The sequence below is a fragment of the Rhinolophus sinicus genome, chromosome 2, assembly GCF_057876585.1.
Source record: "Rhinolophus sinicus isolate RSI-liver-muscle chromosome 2, RSI-T2T, whole genome shotgun sequence".
In the NCBI taxonomy this organism is placed as follows: Eukaryota; Metazoa; Chordata; class Mammalia; order Chiroptera; family Rhinolophidae; genus Rhinolophus; species Rhinolophus sinicus.
In genome coordinates, this window is record NC_142502.1 from 157,898,079 (window position 1) to 157,915,514 (window position 17,436).

The following is a 17,436-nucleotide window of genomic DNA, read 5'->3' on the forward strand; positions in this document are numbered from 1 at the left end:
TTGGAATTACTGCTCATCCATATTGGCTTTTGATTATGTCACAAAAAAAGGTAAAACAGATAAACTCAGTTTATAAGGATCAAACTATTATGTGATAAGCATTCACTGCAAAATCATAATTGTCATAAAAGTCTCAGCTCATTCTAGTCTGAAATCTACTTTGAAAATTATAAGTTATAAAGTTTGTTGTCTTATTTAAATATACAATAGAATTTTTCATTTTACTTAAGTGATCCACAAATATTTCATCAAGAGCTTCCAATATTTTACCATAAAAATACCTCTCAAGTCATACCCACCTCAAAGAGTTGAACAGTAAGATAACCTTTAAACACTGAAAATCCCAGTTACATTTTTTGCATATTCATTTTCTACCACTGAATGTAAATAACCAGTGCCCATTTTTTAGCCAAACTGTTTAAATGTAGCATTTATTATGCAATTACGTGCTGTATATACTTTCACCTTTTACTTCCTAATCTCGGTAACAATCCTTAAGACAGGTATTTTTAACCTTATTTAACAAATAATGAAACTGCCTCTCAGAAAGGTGATGTAATTTATAAAAGACCCCATAGCTTGTACATTATAAAACTTTGACAGGTCTTGTTTCCCCTCTAGTCACCATGCTATCTCACATACTTTAAGTGACAGTAATCAGGCTCTTTCACACAAAACCAAAGTCTTCTTCACCCCAGGGACATATGTTGTTGTATAAATATTATGAAAGTATATTTAACGTTATGTTTAAATTTTTCTAGTCATTTCCACAAGCTTCATTATAGATAAAATAAGCTTACTATATCAGCGATTCAGTTTTAGGTTTGAGATATATGTGACAGATGTAACATTCTTAAAAAGTCACTATTATAATTTAAGATAAATTCACATTTGTAATCCACATACCTGATTCTCCATTTCTGGCAAGACAGCACTATTCACCTGTTCTCCCTTTTTGCCTTTCAACAACCGGTTGAGGTCCTGATAAATATCTTTTGTGGAAAAGTCAGTTCTTTTTCTTTCTGTGATCAGTATGCCTCCTCTCTGAATAATCTATTTTACAAGAAACATTTTAAATTATTATGAGAAAAGGAAATGATAACACTGACGAATGTAAAGTGACAACAGCTAACAAATTATTAACCCACCTTAAGTTTTTATACAACATGCAACACATTGGTAAAACATATATGTATTAACACACATTTTCAAAACCTATAAACTAAATTTTCATGGATATTTAAAATAATGTTCACATAAAGCTTTCAAAAAATAGACCCAATAGTTAGAAAATCTTAACAGAATAGTCTTGGAAAGTTGTTTAGATACTACCTATGCTAATAGTGCCCATCACAGATTTGCTAACAAGCAGTCCCTATGGTATTTGAGGCCCACCAAAACAAAAGAATCCTTGGGGAATAAAAGATCCCTTAAGATATATCTAAATAATAAACCATACACTTATACAAATGGCACAATCAGAATTTTGTTAAAAGAATCAGTAAAATAAGAGGCTAACATTCCACTCGAACTATCAAAAAATAATCCTGAAGAATTGCATCTTATTTATTTGATAAATACCCATGCTAAATAGAGTAATAAATAGTTTTGGTTTTTTTATGTCCCTAAATCACCTCTTTTTCCCCCTGAACTGTGAAAGCATTCCTTGTATCAATTGTGAGTTGATTTGAACCCTTTGTGGTTGGCATTCTGTTACTCTTTTGGAAGGGAGGGATGGCGGGGGAAATGATCTGAGTAGAAAAAGTTTTAAATAAGAAACAGTTTATTCTAAAGTCCTATTCAAGATACAAAGTTTATGTCAAAAATAAAACATTATGATAACTAGATTTTTAAAAGTTTGACTTCTAAATTATTTTTTCCTTAAATAAAACAGTATCATGTTAATTAGAGCCTTTCCTAGGCTTGGTTTCTCCTCTATTGCTGGACTTATTCCCTTACCTGCCTCAGTTTTCCCATGTCGCCAGCAGTCTCTCCTCCTGGTAAAACACATTCCTTTGGTCCAATCTGAATCAGGAGCGCCTCCAGAGTGGAGAACTGATCGTTATCAGGGAACTCACACAGTCCTAGTTTCCTCTGCACGGAGTCAACATACCCAACTCCGACCTGTCTTTGGCCATCAACCGTAGACATTTTAACACCCACAACACCAATGGAAGTTGACAAATCACTGTTACCAAAGAGAATGTCTTCAAACTGAGAAAGATTACCTGGAGAAGCCTAAGCAAAAGTAAAGAAAAAGTATAAGAAACTGTTGTATGTACTTTAAAATTTTACTAGCAAACAAGAATTATTCAACCTGGATGAATTTTATTAACAAGATGTTTCCTTACAAAAAAAATAATTGCTTATAACCATATATTTCCAATAATTATTACCAAGTTTCTATAAAGTATCCTCCCTGTTTTTCCAATTATTTTCAGAATACTTGGGCATATCTAAAAATAGTTTTATTAAGTGATTTTTCAGTTTGAAATTTGGCAGCTGGGTTTATACACACACAATCATTAAGGAACCCAGTGATAATACTGCCAATGCGATACTTAAATTTTTACATTCTGCCAAACTATCCATTGGTGGCACATACAAATATTTTCATCAAGTAGCTATACCTCATAGGAGAACAGTATTATTAGCTTAAATATTGACCTTGGAAAGTCATCTCTCTGTATCAGTATATTTACCTGTGAAATGCAGATTGTTTTAAATCAGTGATTTCCAAATAAAGGGTCCTTGACCTATTTTCAATATTTCAAAAAGGTTAGAAGTATCTCTTTAAGATTGCATAAAATAACTTAAGGGTTAAGTTTCTTTGCTTTGGGCTGGACACATTGGTGGGTGACACTGAATATTTCAACTGACAAGCTGACATTAACACGAGGCATCCCGGGGCGATTGGTAACCATGGTATGAAACAAGAGATAGTAACAAATAATCCAGATGAGCACAGTGACAGCCAAATTTAAGCAACCAATAGCTATCAATAGTTCTTAAATGTCATTAGCGGCATAGTCATAATTATTTACTTTTTCACAATATGATTCTGAATCTCCTATAACTATGGACTGTTAATTACAATCTGGATCAAAAATGAAATGGAAATAATTATTTGATATTCAAATAAAAAAACAATGATTCAATCATAAGTATAAATGTCATGTTTTCACATACATGCTTTGGATTTACACACAAAGGTTATGGAGCACACCTTAAAAAAAAACTCTCAAAAGTGAACCAGTAGCTAGTAAAATTGGGTTCTTGGGGGTCCGTGAAAATGAAATGACTGGTAATCTCTGAACTAGATGGTATGTAAGGTCCTTTCCTACTTCAAACATACAAAGAAATCAATCATAGAGATCCACTATTTCAAATATCATTAATACTTTACAATAGAATCAATAAGCTAAAAAATGTAAAACAGAAATACACTCATAGATACAGAGAAAAAAACTGATGGTTGCTAGATGGGAAGGGGGTTAGGAGATGTGGGAGAAGGTGAAGGGATTGCAAAGTACAAATTAGTAGTCACAAAACAGTCACGGGGCTGTGATATGGGGAATATAATCGATAATGTTGTAAAGACTATGTAGGGTGTCAGATGGGCACTGGACTTGTTAGGGGGATCACTTCATAGATTATATAAGTGCCTAACCACTGTGCTGTACACCTGAAACTAATATAAAATAATACTGAATGTCAACTACACTTAAATATATATATAGTCATGGGATGGAAAGTACAGCATAGGGAATATAGTCAATGGTATTGTTATAGCTGTGTACGACGTCAAAGGGTAGTAGACTTGGGGGTTTTCACTTTGTGAGGGGTGTAAATGTCTTATCATTATGTTGTTTTATACACCTGAAACTAATTTAAAAAAAGGAAAAAAGAAATACAAAATAATGTAAATTAGTTTCTAGCAGTTTTAGATCTGAACTTCTTCAAATGTCAGGATGAAGATGCCACCTTTTAACCTGATAAAGATACGTATTTTAACATTTTCTTCCCCATGACCTAAAAGGAGTTAAAAAGAATTCATTGTGAAAGATTCTGATGTGACATAAAGGAATGCCGTTTGACAGACTGATAACCGTGGTAATAACCTGAACTTATGATTCCACATTCCGTTGTTACTGAGTTGTCAGGAATGAGACAGAAACTATCACTTAGTGGTACCCTCAATTTTCTGTCAAACAAGACATGGGCTAAAACTCTTAAGTAAAAGACCCCACTTTCTCAGGATAACAGTAATGAAATTTCCAGAAATCTCCATAATGTAGAATGCTAAATTCTCCCAAACATAATCTTCAGTAAACGTCTATATTTACAAATTGGGGTGGGAGGATAGAGAATGAAGACTGACGAATATTATATCTGAAGCAGCACCAACATCAAATGTTTATTGTATTAAACTCTGCAAGAAAGAAAAAACTCACAGGACTTTCAAGTGGGAAAACATCTTTAAAACCTTCTAATTTCTGTTTATGAAGAAAAAGATGCAGGAGAAGGTTGGGAAATTTGCAACGTCACTCAGGAGACAGAAAAGAAATGAAAAATGCCAACTGGGAGCCCAGAACATTGTCCCTCTTACCACACACTTATTCCAAGGGGAAATCTCACACCCTCAACATTTTCACCACTAATTTATTCTAGTATTTACTGAGAACCTATTCTATGAGGGTATTGTGTGAACAAACAAAAGGACGATTTCAAAGAATAATAAGGATGACAGCTATTAAATAAATAAAAATAGCACTATCTCCTTGAAGGCATTAGAAGCACGCATGTCAATCACCCTCTAGGCACACCACCAAATATGATCACCATTAAAGTTCCACTTATAAAAAAATTACAATCGAATGGAAGAGAAAGGCACATAAAAAGATATACATTACAAATGTGTATACATGCTATCTGGAATACTGTAAATTTGTGTAAAACTAGTTCAAAAACAGTAAAATCAAATCCTTGTTTAATGCTGTATTCAACTTTACGTAACAGCTATGTATTATTTGTTTCAGGGACAGTGACAATGGTCAAAATGTTCATAGTCTTAATAAAGATCCACCAAATTTCTGAGTTGTTATTAAATCGTAATTTTTAAAAATAACATGCTAAAGAATATTAAAGCTTCCCAAAGCATTTTGCTATCACACCTGGTTAAAATACTAAAACACACAGAAGAATTCTCTTACATTTTAATTTTTATCTATTCTTAATAAATTATAAAGGAAGAGAATTACCTTAAATGCCAAATACCAATCATTCTCCTTGGAAGCCTTATTTCCAGCTCTATTCTTATAAACTTCAACTCTATACTGACGAACTAGAAGAAGATCTTTTACAAAAGATTCAAAATTCATTTTACTAAGCACAACACTCTCCAGAGTCTTTGCTCCTAAAAAATATTAAAAATATGTGTTACAGATTTGAGGATTTAAATACATTCCAAGTAGTAATACAATGCCTCCTCTTCCCCCAGCCAAGCTGTTCTCTCAGTAATTCATTCATTCAACACTTACCAAACACCTATTATATGTCCTAGGGACTTTGGTAGAAGAGAAACCTAAAATGGTGAATGAATAAACATAGCCCCCCTGTTCCCGTGGAGCCTGTGAATCAAAACTAAAAATTGAAAAGATACAAAGACAAGAAAGTGAGTAAAGCTATATAGGTAATCTTACTTGTTCTTTCTGATATTTTTTATAAGTTTGAATACAAGTCTTATGTCATAACTATATAGTATTTTATATAGAACAGAATTAACTTTTTCCAAAGGTCCAAAAAAAATATCACTTAGTCATTGCAACATGTTCCAGGTAATATATTCACATAGTTTAAAGTTCAAAGGTTCAAAAAGGCACAGCAAAGTCTCCCTTTCACTGCTGTCCCTTACATATCCAGTTCTCCCCTATAGTATTACCAGTTCATAAAATACATTCCTGAACATAGTCTATGTACATACAACAAATATAAAGCATCATTTTTCCCTTTTACATGTATTATAGTTGCATAATATTCACACTGTTCTGTATCTTCATGTTTTTAACTTTAATATTAATTTTGGAGATTGTTCCATTAGTACTTAATCAGCTTCTTTCAGTTTATAGCTACAATCAATCCAATGGTTTTAAGGATGTTCGATAATTTAATCTCTAACTGATGGACATATAGGTTGTTTTTTAGTCCGTTATTGTAACAGTGCTATATAAAGAGCCTTGCCTGTGCTTCATTCTCCGAACATGTGAGTATATTAGTGAGTTAGAAGTCCTAAAACTGGGTTTTGTCAAAGGGTACGTATGATTTTGATAAATTATTACCAGACTATCCCTCTGGTTGGCTATGTCAGTTAACACGACCACCCATAAAGTATGAGTGCCTACACTTCATTTCCCATAGCCAGTCAACAGTTTTCAAACTTTCTGGTCTTCATCTTAGATCAAAGGTCCTCAACTGGGGGTGATTTTGCTCCCCTAGCAGACATTTGGCAATGCCTGGGGACATTTGAGTTGTCACAACTGGGGGAGACACTAATGGAATCTAACAGGTAGAGGCAGAGATGCTGTTAAAAATACATAGGACAGCCCCTGGAAAAAACATTAATTATTCAGTCCAAAATATCAATACTGCCAAAGTTCAGACCATCTTAGATGGAAAACAGTATCTCAGTTTAGCTGTGATTTGCAAATTCCAATTTCTTTACATAAGTAAATAAAATCACCCACACCATCAAATGGAATCAAAACTCAGTTTTCATACAATACCAGTTATTCACTTAAAGGCAATCCAGAATATACCTGTATATTATTCTGACAATTCTGGATCTTATGATGTAACCTCAATTTAACAGTAGATCATGCCAAGGACACATACCAAATACAAATAAGCATAAAGATTGTATTACATAAGGTTTGTTTTATACAGCACTTGAGATACAGCTGATACTTCCAATAGCAGTTAATTATAAGTATTAGACAGGAATCCCCATGTAACAGACACTGAAAACTGGTTCAAATCTTGCCTGAGGTTCTTCCCTAGAACATTCCTTATGATCTAACGTAGGACTGGCAAATACCTACTGGGATCAGGTGTAACAAATGAGCAAAGGACACCAAAAGAAGACTAACAGAAGAGTTAACGGATAGGATAACAAATGGCTTCATAAGAAACCATATGGAATGCGGGGAACTGACAAAATGAGTAAAGTACATCAGGCAAAGGAGGAATCTAGATTCACTAGGTCTAAGGAAGCAAGCTCCTCAGCTCCAACACACTGGTGAATCCCAAATTTTTTTCTTTCAAAAATTGGGATATTTTTGCCCAAAGTCTCCAACTACACGAATTTTTTGAAAGAAGCTCAAATATCTAAATTTTTTCATGAAATCTCCCAATCTTAAAATTGTAGGCAATTCAAATTTTTATCAAAATACCAGCTAAGCCACCAATTTTCAACTCTATAAGTTCAAGACAGCCACACTTTTTTACAGACTTGACTAGATTGCTTTCTTTAGCTTGCATTTAAAAAGCAAGTTACATGAAAATTATGTTTATCCAAGAATCCCATTCAGCAAGGCACTACTCACTCACGTTCTCACAGGCACATGTGGGAATTAAGGCATCTAGGCTACAGCAGACTCCCATCTCCTGACTAACACTCACTCAGGATCAGAACCTCAGAGCGGAAGAGTAGACCCCATTTAAGTTATTTCCCGTTAGTACCTAGCACACAGGGTAACCAAGCTGGCTTGTTTGCCCGACTTTCCCAGGTTTAGCACTGAAGTCCCAGGCAAACCAGGATGACTGCAAACCTTATCAGCCCGTCCAGCTAAATCCCACCTCAGTATCATCATTCACGATGAAACATCATCATCAAAAAAAACCAAACAACTTGCTCAAGGAAAGCACTGAACCAGAGTTAATACAAAAATGAGGAATTTCTCCCAGAAACACTTACAAATGCCAAGGTATCGTCAGCAACTTCCAGTAAGTACAGCAATGAGTTTCAAAACACTTTTTATATCATCCTTCAATGTAAAAGGCAAAATGTAAAGTCCAACCCAGCAAAAACCATTCTGGGGAAAGGAAAAAAACATTGCTCTAGTGTAATTCTTAAACAGCTCTTAAAATCATTATCCAGTAGTTGATGCCAGCGGAACTGCCTGGCCAGCAGTTTGTGAGGCATTTGAATGCTTATCACAGGCTGAACGAGCACGCTCAGATCTACAAGCCCTACCTGACTACTGTGCACAGCAATGTTACCTGCCTGGCCCTGAGTAGAACTTTCCAGAGCAACAGTTCTTTTTATTGACACAGATACCAGAACAGATTCACAACTGTGCTGATGTCTGAACAGTGGATGGGGAGAAGAGGCAAATGCGGTGATACCCCTCCCTCGCATCATCTCCCCTCCCTCCATCACTAACCTACACTGAAGTTGCCCAACCTCCAAGGTCATCCTCACAAGACACTATCCATCTCTCTCAAAGGAGTTTTTGTGACACACTGGGTGCCAGTGTATTTTAAGTCACATTTACCAAGGAGCATCTGAAGTGCAGCTACTTCCTGGTGAAGAGCTAGACCACATGCTTAAGGCAGACGAACTGGGAAGCAGGACTGACCTGGTGTGAAATAAGGGGAACAGGAAGAGAAAGCTACCCAGCCTCCACCTGGGGTACAGCACAAGGAATAACCTCAGGTTGGTACATTATTCTTTAAGAATAATTTGGAGGCTTCCTCTTCATTCAGCTGACAACTACCGTGTCTGCTTCATGCGGGCATTGTGCCAGGTTCAGAGGTGGAGACTGGTTAAGACAAAGTTCGTGCCCTCCAGGGGCTTTCGGTTTATTGGGATGATGGGCAAGAGTATAATAAGTGCCTAAGGTAGGAATAAGGTCCGGTCGGGGGGACCACCTAACAGGGGCAGCCTTAACATGGGAGTTAAGACAGGCTTCCAAGAGGAGATAGAAGACATCTCTTGGAAGCCTTTCTTAACTGCCTTCTAAGCTCTGAACCAAGAGGCAAAACGAAGTAACTTTCTTTTTCTGTGACTCAGATTCCTTATCTATAAATTGGAGCTGGGTACTAACCCATCTCACAGGGCTTTATTATAAAAACCTATCACCAGGGTTGGTTGCAGTCCAGTCGTTGCCTCGGCCGGACGTGGCTGCACCAGCCAAACGCGGGTGCACCCTCCGCACCACCCGCCCGCCGGCAGGACGGCCCACAAGCAGCTCTACTGCTCAGACAAGTACTTCCATGTGCACGAGCACCCACATGTGATGTTATCCAGGGAACTTTCCAAAAAAGCACCCTCTGAAGAGTGGAGGAGACTTGGTGTCCAACAGAGTCTGGCTGGGTTCATTACATGATTCATGAGCTAGAACCACACAGGCTTCTTTGGACAACCTCTTCCAAAAGGTCAACAAAAATGAAGTGCATCTGGGGATCGTCAATTAAATCTTTTTCAAGTTTAACGTATATGTGGATATAAGGAAGTAGTCAATAAATACTTGAAAAATGTACAAATCATTCATCTATACCTGTGCATGAGCAGTATTCTTCACAGCAACAGAGCTCAGTTAAATGCAGCTACAAGGTTTACTGTAAGGTCTTTAAGATAAAATTTCTTCTAGTCAGTTTTTCTCTTAATGTAAGTGCCTATTTGATTTTACCTGTTACTTTTGTTAAACAAAGTTTGTATGTTGCATTTAAAAAAAAAGTATCACTAGATTAAAAGTAGTTAAAAGGAGGTAAGTATAAATGCCAATAGAATAAAGCAGACGGAGAAAAGGGAGAAAATGATCAACAGAAAGTTATCTCTGAGAGGAGAGGATGGGATCTACAGCATATTTTTTCACTGGCACAATAGGGAAAGACTGGATACAGGAGAAATTAGAAGTACAGGTTCAAGAAATAACTCAAATGTCCATCAACTGCCAAATGGATTAACAAATACGGTATATCCATACAATGGGATATTTGGCAAAAAGGAATGAAGTACTGATTACCTTAATGAACCCTGAAAATATTGTTAAGTAAAAGAAACCAGTAGAAGACCACATATTGTATGGTTCCACTTAGTCAAGCCCTCTGTCTGTATCTGCGTACCACATCCTCAGGATCAAAAATATTCAGGGGGGTCAGCCCCGTGGTTCAGGTGGTTGGAGCACTGCGCTACTAACGCCAAGATTGCCAGTTCGATTCCCATATGGGCCAGTGAGCTGCGCCCTCTACAGCTAAGATTGTGAACAACAGCTCTCCCGGGAGCTGTGCTGCTGTAAGCAGCCAGAAGAGCTGCCACGGGTTGCTGTGTGCTGCCCGTGGGCTGCCGTGTGCAGCCAGCGGCCAGCGTGAGTGGCCGGCAACCATCGTGGGCTACCGTGGGCTGCCGAGAGCAGCCGGCAGCCGTGAGCTGCTGAAAGGCGGACGGAAAACTGGCGACCCACTGCCTCAGCTGGGGGGGAGGGGGCGCAAGGCTCATAATAACCAGCATGGGCCAGGGAACTGTGTCCTACACAACTAAACTGAGAAACAACGGCTTGAACAGGAGTAGGGGGTGGGGGGCGGAAAGAAGGGGGGGAGAAAATATTCAGACAAAAAGTTGTTGCTGATGTTTACTATGTGGTTACGCATATAATGGTTATGTCTATACTGAACATGTACAGACTTTTTTCTTGTCATTATTCCCTAAACACAACATAACAACTATTTACATTGTACTAATAATCTAGAGATTATTTAAAGTATACCAGAGGATGTGCTAATGGATACATGGTGTTTTGCCAGTGATGAAAATGTTCTAAAATTTATTGAGGTAACAGCTGCTTAACTGTGAATATACTAAAAACAGTGAACTGTACACTTTAAGTGGGTGAATAGCATTATATGTAAATGATATCTCAACAAACCCGTTATATTAAAAAAAAGTATCGGTTTGAGAGCAGGAAATTGAGGGAGTCCTCTAATGATTTCTATTTTCAAGACTGCTAAAGAACGTAGGGAAAAGGGACAGGGTCCAAGATTTGTTAAGACTGGGATGCACAGGATCCTCATCAGGTATTTATAGTTCAAGTCCAGACGTAATTTACAATCTGGGGTCATTTTTGCAATAATAATGCCTAGAAAACAATGGAAACAGAGCAGCAAAGAAAAAGGTTTTAACCTTTTCCCCAGATGGCATAATATTAAAGTGAAGGAAATTCCTCCCAAGAAACAAGTATTGGCAGCCTTACATCAACATACATTATAAAACATATCCTCAGTCACAGATCACCTAGAACAGAAGAAACTGCAATGCATTAGCTTTTGGGATCCAAGGTACTTTTTTGTTTTTGAGCTCCTCCCTTTTTCATTACTCAAGCATATTTCTAGTGACAAATCACCCATCCATCTTTTTATAACTCTTCATATCCTACCCAAATAAATGTTAGGACAATTCTTCACCTAAAATGTGCCTTTGGCATAAATCTCTAATTAAGAAACAGATCCTTGGGAATAACATTTACTTGCTAATTGCCTTTAGCCACATTTTCAATATGATTAACATGAGGTGACATCTAGGTTACTCTATTCCTAGGAATGTCCCTGGCTAAACCCATATTTTAACTTTCATGGGCAACAAAAGGAAAAATTCTGTTTTGCTTTTTTTTTAAATAAAAATCTACACTCCTATATAAAAGATTCGTGGATGTTCATATTAAATTCCCTTCCCAATAAATGGATGTAATGCTTAGCATCCATCCATTATTCCTTTCAATCTAAATCAGTGATCCAATTTATACAAATACACAAGTATGTTTAGCACTTTTACACCATTTTAAATGCTTAAACTATTCTAAACCGCACAGTACAAAGACAAAAGAAGAAAGTGTGCTTACTAGCTTAGAATAACAAGAGTCATATAATCACTTTAAAACTGGAAAGCAATTTAGACCCTCATTAACTATGAAGCCACCCATAACTATCTCTGGCTGGTCTTAACTGGTCCCCATATCTCTCCTCTTGCCTCTTTTACCCCATCCTCCACATTACAGCAGAAATGATCCAACACACCATTCCATCTTTGCTTAAATTAAGTCTTCAGACCTCTTACTGCCTACAGCATAAAATTCTAGCATCTCAGCACAACATAAAAAGCCTTTCATCCTCTCACTCCACCTACCTGGGCCACTCGCCTCACTCATTATCTCCTGCTTCAACAATACCAACCTACTTCTTTTCAGGCCCAAACCTCAGGAAACTCCTAGCCCTTCAAGACTCCAGCGGAATGGAACCTCTAATATAATGCCTTCCCTGATGTCTCCAGTCTTTGGTGATCCTGCCTCTACGCCTCTTCAACAACTTTTTATGGCGTATACCTCCATAGTTCTTCACCTTGAATTGTAATTTTTTCTGCCTTGCTCTCCACCAGAATGAGCTCTGTGAAGATGTGAATATCGCCTTTTCATCTATGGACTCCCAGTGTCCATAACCCTGCCTGACACAGCAGCATTCAATAAACTTCTATCTAATGAACTAAACATCTTTTGTCAATAACATCCCATCTACACGTGGCAGAGGCAAGACTAGAAACCCCGTAACTCCTTACTCCCCCTAAAATACTCTTTCCTCTATCACAATGGAGCCAGGAAGGAAAGAGATCAACATACAATACAACATCTAGAACACCTAAACCACGTAGGGTGAGAAATTTGTAGCTTTCCATGATGTTGAAGATGGGGCTGTATTACAGAGGGCACAGAATGCTGAGCTGAGGCACAAACATACATTACTAGCCCACGGTCACACAACTAGTAAGAGGAGGCACCGCAACTTTCATCAAAGCAATCTCGCTCAGAGTACGCGGTCCTGACCACTTGGCCACACCTCCTAATAGTTCATTACAGGTCCCGGCGCTGGCCCAGCGGTCCAAATCGAGTGGGCAAGATGATGTTAGTGACATAAAATGGTCTCCAAACACCCTTCTAGTCTAAATCGCACTTCTGAACTGGCGTTTGTAATAGAGAGATTTGGTGTTGTTCGTGATGAGATTTACAGGGCCCAGGCAAGGCCGTGGAGCAGAGACCCACACGACTGCTGGAAAATTAAATAGAACAATCTATTAAAACGCCTCGCACAACATCTGGCACGCAGTAAACGGTCCCCTACGTGTTCGTTATTAGTTCGACTCCGACAGCTGCAGAGGAACAGACTCAAGGCGGAGGCAGGGCAGGGGGCGAGCTGGCAGCGCCTCACCTGGCCAGGCAGGGGCGGGGAAAGCGCGATTCCCCACAGGGCACCCACGTCCCCGCCCCCGCTCCCCCTCGCCTCCACGCCGGAGGCCACTCCGCAGGATCTCTCCAGAGCCCGCGCCGTCCCGGTCCTCACCTGCGGGTCCCATGTACTTGACCACCCCTTGGGTCTTGAACACCTCCCGGGCGGCCAGCAGCGCGTCCTCGCGGTGCGCTGTATAGAAGTCGCCCCGGTCGAAGAGGCGCACCGTGGTGGTCGGCTTCTCTGGCATGCCCTGGAAGAACCGCACGAAGCCATACTCGGCAACGCTATCCAGCTGCAGCGTCTCCTTCGGCTGCACCGCCATTTCGGAACCTCTCCACAGCCTAGCGGAGGGAACTGCGCGACCCCGCACCCACCGAGCTGTTTCCCGCCTCCCCTCCCTCACCCCCCGCGTGGCGTCCGGCCTCTGCGATCCGCCCAATCAGCATCCAGCTTTGCGTTTGGGTGGGTGGGAGTCCGCCGCCGCAGCCAATCATAAACGGACGCGGCCCAGCTTCCCGCGCACGCTGGTTACTATCAACTGCGCATGCTTGAGCCTAGGTCGCGCATCGACCCTGACGGATGCCGGTCCTTAAAAGGATTCAGTTCTCCGCGTTTTCTCCGCTGCACAGACTAGAAACCCAGGTGAACCGATACCAGAAATAACAAGGTTAGGCAGTCAGGTGGGACGTTCAGGAAGATTTTGCGATTATTACGTACCCGGAAGCGTGAGAGTGGAATCAGAAAGAAACTTGAAAACACGGGAAAAGTAGCCTTCTTCCCCATCACAGTATTTTTAAACCTGCACCCCTCTCCTCCAACTGCCTCCCTTTTCCTTTTTAAGCAAACTGCCAACATCGAGATTACAGGTTTATTCTTCACAACCTCCTTACTGCTCCGTACTAGACAAATTATCTCTCATTTAGTCCACTCCTTGATTCATTCATTCAAAAATATTTATATGGCCTGCTCTATGCCAGACTCTTCTAGGATCTAAGGATCACTAGAAAAGAAAAACCAATGCCTTTGCTCAGCTTACCTTCTAATGACCGGATTCAGATAATACACGTAGTAAGTAAAATAAATGATGTTTTAGAAATTAAGCGTTTAGATTAAAAAAAATAAAGATGGGGAAGGGGGGATGAAATTTTTTAAAATGTTGAGCAAAGACCTGTAAGAGGCCCTGCATCGTTACCTGCCTTAGAAAAGTATCACGCTTCCCGTTTGGCTCACCCTTCCCCCATGGAAACGACCCCAAACCCCGCTTTAGCAAGCAGAATTACCCTCCGGGGTTTTCAAACTAATTCCCGGGCCCCACCCATATACAATGGGTTGGAATTTCTGAAGGTGGAGCCTCCGGATCTTTTAAAAGCTTCATGGGTAAGTCTGATAATCAGCTCAATTTAGAAACTTTGGCCTGCAGGTTAAATTCAAATCCCTTGGGGAGTAGAGAAAGTTTGGATCCTCTGATCATTTTCCAGCAACATCTCCTACATCCAGCCGCGCTCCCTCCTCTCACCCAAACTCTTTGATCTAGGGGAAGTTCCCCTTCCCCCTCGACACGTGTGACTCAAATACAAAGTAACTTGTCCCTTAGCTCTGGAATGGCCCTTCCGGATGAATAGGCAAACTCCTAGTCATCCTTCCTCATAGATTTCCTCAGAGAAACCTGCCCAGTCTCCCCAAGTGTAATTAGTTGCATTATCTTCTGGGGTCCAACCTTATTCATATCTCTATTATAATGTTGCTTTGTTTTAGAAATAACTATTCACCTATCCTACCTGGAAAGGACATGGATGGATATTTATTTATAGTTAATAATGGCTAATGTTCATCAATATTTATTGACTCTTGGAAGTTTTCGTTATTTTCACATGTATTTACTGTTTTAAGCTTTGCGGCTCTTAAGTGTTGGGAACTAGTACTCTTATTTTACAGTAAGGAAACTAAAACTCAGAGATGTAAAGTAGCTTGCCTAACATCACAGAGCTAGTAAGTAATAGAACTAGAGGTTCAGTCTTGTTCCAGATTCTGTATGCTTAACCCTCTGTGCCATTGGGCCTGGCACATATAGGTGTGCAAAAAATATGTAAACAAATAAGCTGTACCTCATAATAACCACTTCTATATGATAACCTGACCTTCGGTGTCATTCTGAGAGAGGTAAGTTACTATGAAATCAAGCAGTTAGAAATTCCTTGGTAGACTGAGCAAAAACAGAACAAAAACAGAACCCAGGGCAACGGTACCACGACAACCGTACCAAGACAAAAATGTCATCAATCACCCTCTGGGACAAATAGGTTTGTTTCAAAGGCCTCCCCCAACCTAAACAATAGAGCGAGTCTGGGAAACATTGTATCCATAGGCACCCACAACCCAACATCCCTCTCCCAGGTAGAATAAAGGTATATAAACACAAGCTTTTGCCTTAGCTAGTGGGCATCCCAGGTTCCGGTACCTTTTTTTTCCAAGTCGAGTTGCTGTCCTTTCAATCTTAGTTGTGGAGGGCACAGCTCAGCTCCAGGTCCAGTTGCCGTTGCTAGTTGCTAGTTGCTAGTTGCAGGAAGCACAGCCCACCATCCCTTGGCAGGACTCGAGGAATTGAATTGGCAACCTTGTGGTTGAGAGCCCACTGGCCCATGTGAGAATCGAACCAGCGGCCTTCGGAGTTAGGAGCACGGAGCTTTAACCACCTGAGCCACTGGCTGGCCCCAGGAGCTGTAACTCTTTGCTTGCTATAATAAATTATCTTCCTGTGCATCTCTTTGCCGCTTCCTGGTCCATGTCTCCAGTCTTTGGCTCCACGAGACTACAAACCAACCGCGCATTCACTAAGCAACATCCTACATCAATTCCATCTCTCCCCTTTCCTAGTTCACATTCTAAATAGTGAATTCAAAGGGAAACAACATGGTAATGAGAATATCTACCTCCAGGGTTCATGTGGGGAGCAAATGAGGTAATAATTTTGAAAGTATTTTTTAATCTTGTAAACAACCTTTATACTGTTTATCATCACAGTTACCCCCACCCAGACTATATCTGTCTCTCATTTACTTATTCATTTATGTATCAATTGAGTCTATTAATTCTAAAAATAAAGAGAATGCCCACACTTGCCCTGATCTGTCTGGAGAGTCAGTACCCAGACACACAACACTATCGGACAATTCAAAGTAATGTGAAGAGCTATAGAGAATGTCAAAACATAAGCCTCTTAAGGCAGTTTAAGAAAGACAGGGTTTACAGGGGAGGGCCTTATGGGAAGGGATTTGTGTTAATCTAGGTGAGGGCAGTGGATTTTATTCTGGTCTTTAAAAATGAACAACGTTGAAAAAAATCCACTTTAGGTTGTGAGCTAGACACCCCTCTTCAGAATATTTATACAGTTTTGGGCCATAGGTCAGTGGGAATTTATAAAGTGGTGGAAGGGACGTTTTAGGGTGGTGGGAAAGATTTGTGAGATTATGTTGTATCTACTGAAACTGTTGCATTTGTTGGAGAGGAAAAAACTTTACCTTCTTAGGTTCGGTGACTAGGAACTTGTGAATTAAACTGATAAGACAGATTAAGAGGAGAAAAATCATATAATTTTTATTAATATGTGCACAGGAGTTCACAGAAAAGAAGTAAATCTCAAAGAAGCAGTTAACTCAGGGGCTTATATAACCTTTTTAACAAAGGGAAGAGGATTTAGAGTTCAAGGGATGATAAATTGTGGGGAAGTAACTAGAAATACATGGCAGAATTAATGGAAGATAGGGCTATTTTAGTAAGGTCTGCTTATGTAAATTCGTCTCCGTGTGGACTCACCATCTCTGGTGATAAATTGCTCTTCCCGCCCTTGGTACAAGGGGAAACACCTTCACGAGGGAAATTTATGCCCTGCTTTTAGACAGATAAGGGGAGGGCAGAGAACCCTTCCTGCACCTGCTGATTCTCAATTGCTTTCAGCTCAAAATAATCCTTATGCCAAAGTGGCATATTTCAGGGGGGCATATCGTGATCCTCTTCATGTTGAAAGAAGTAGAAAGAGCTGAAGCGAAAGTGTTAAGAAAGGCTTCGGGAAAGAAGGGGATCTTAAGCCGGGCTTCGACTAAGTAGAGGGTATAGTGGGAAATAAGGTAGATTGTGATCAGATTATAGTTGTTCTGGAGGATGATA

The 17,436-nt window shown here is 39.6% G+C and overlaps 1 protein-coding gene and 1 pseudogene across 1 annotated transcript in view; one reads left to right on the forward strand and one right to left on the reverse strand.

The window, feature by feature from the left end:
• MSH2 (mutS homolog 2) overlaps positions 1-13,679 on the reverse strand; it is a 61,502-nt gene extending 47,823 nt beyond the window's left edge. Inside the window, exons 1-4 of the mRNA XM_019748649.3 lie at positions 13,384-13,679; positions 5,262-5,416; positions 1,960-2,238; positions 907-1,053 (exon numbers count right to left, since the gene is read on the reverse strand). Of these exons, the coding sequence (XP_019604208.1) occupies positions 907-1,053; positions 1,960-2,238; positions 5,262-5,416; positions 13,384-13,594 (792 nt within the window). The 5' untranslated portion in view covers positions 13,595-13,679. The remainder of the gene's footprint in view (positions 1-906; positions 1,054-1,959; positions 2,239-5,261; positions 5,417-13,383) is intronic.
• LOC141571752 (cyclin-dependent kinases regulatory subunit 2 pseudogene) lies at positions 5,482-9,719 on the forward strand (annotated as a pseudogene).
• Positions 13,680-17,436: the final 3,757 nt, after the last annotated feature.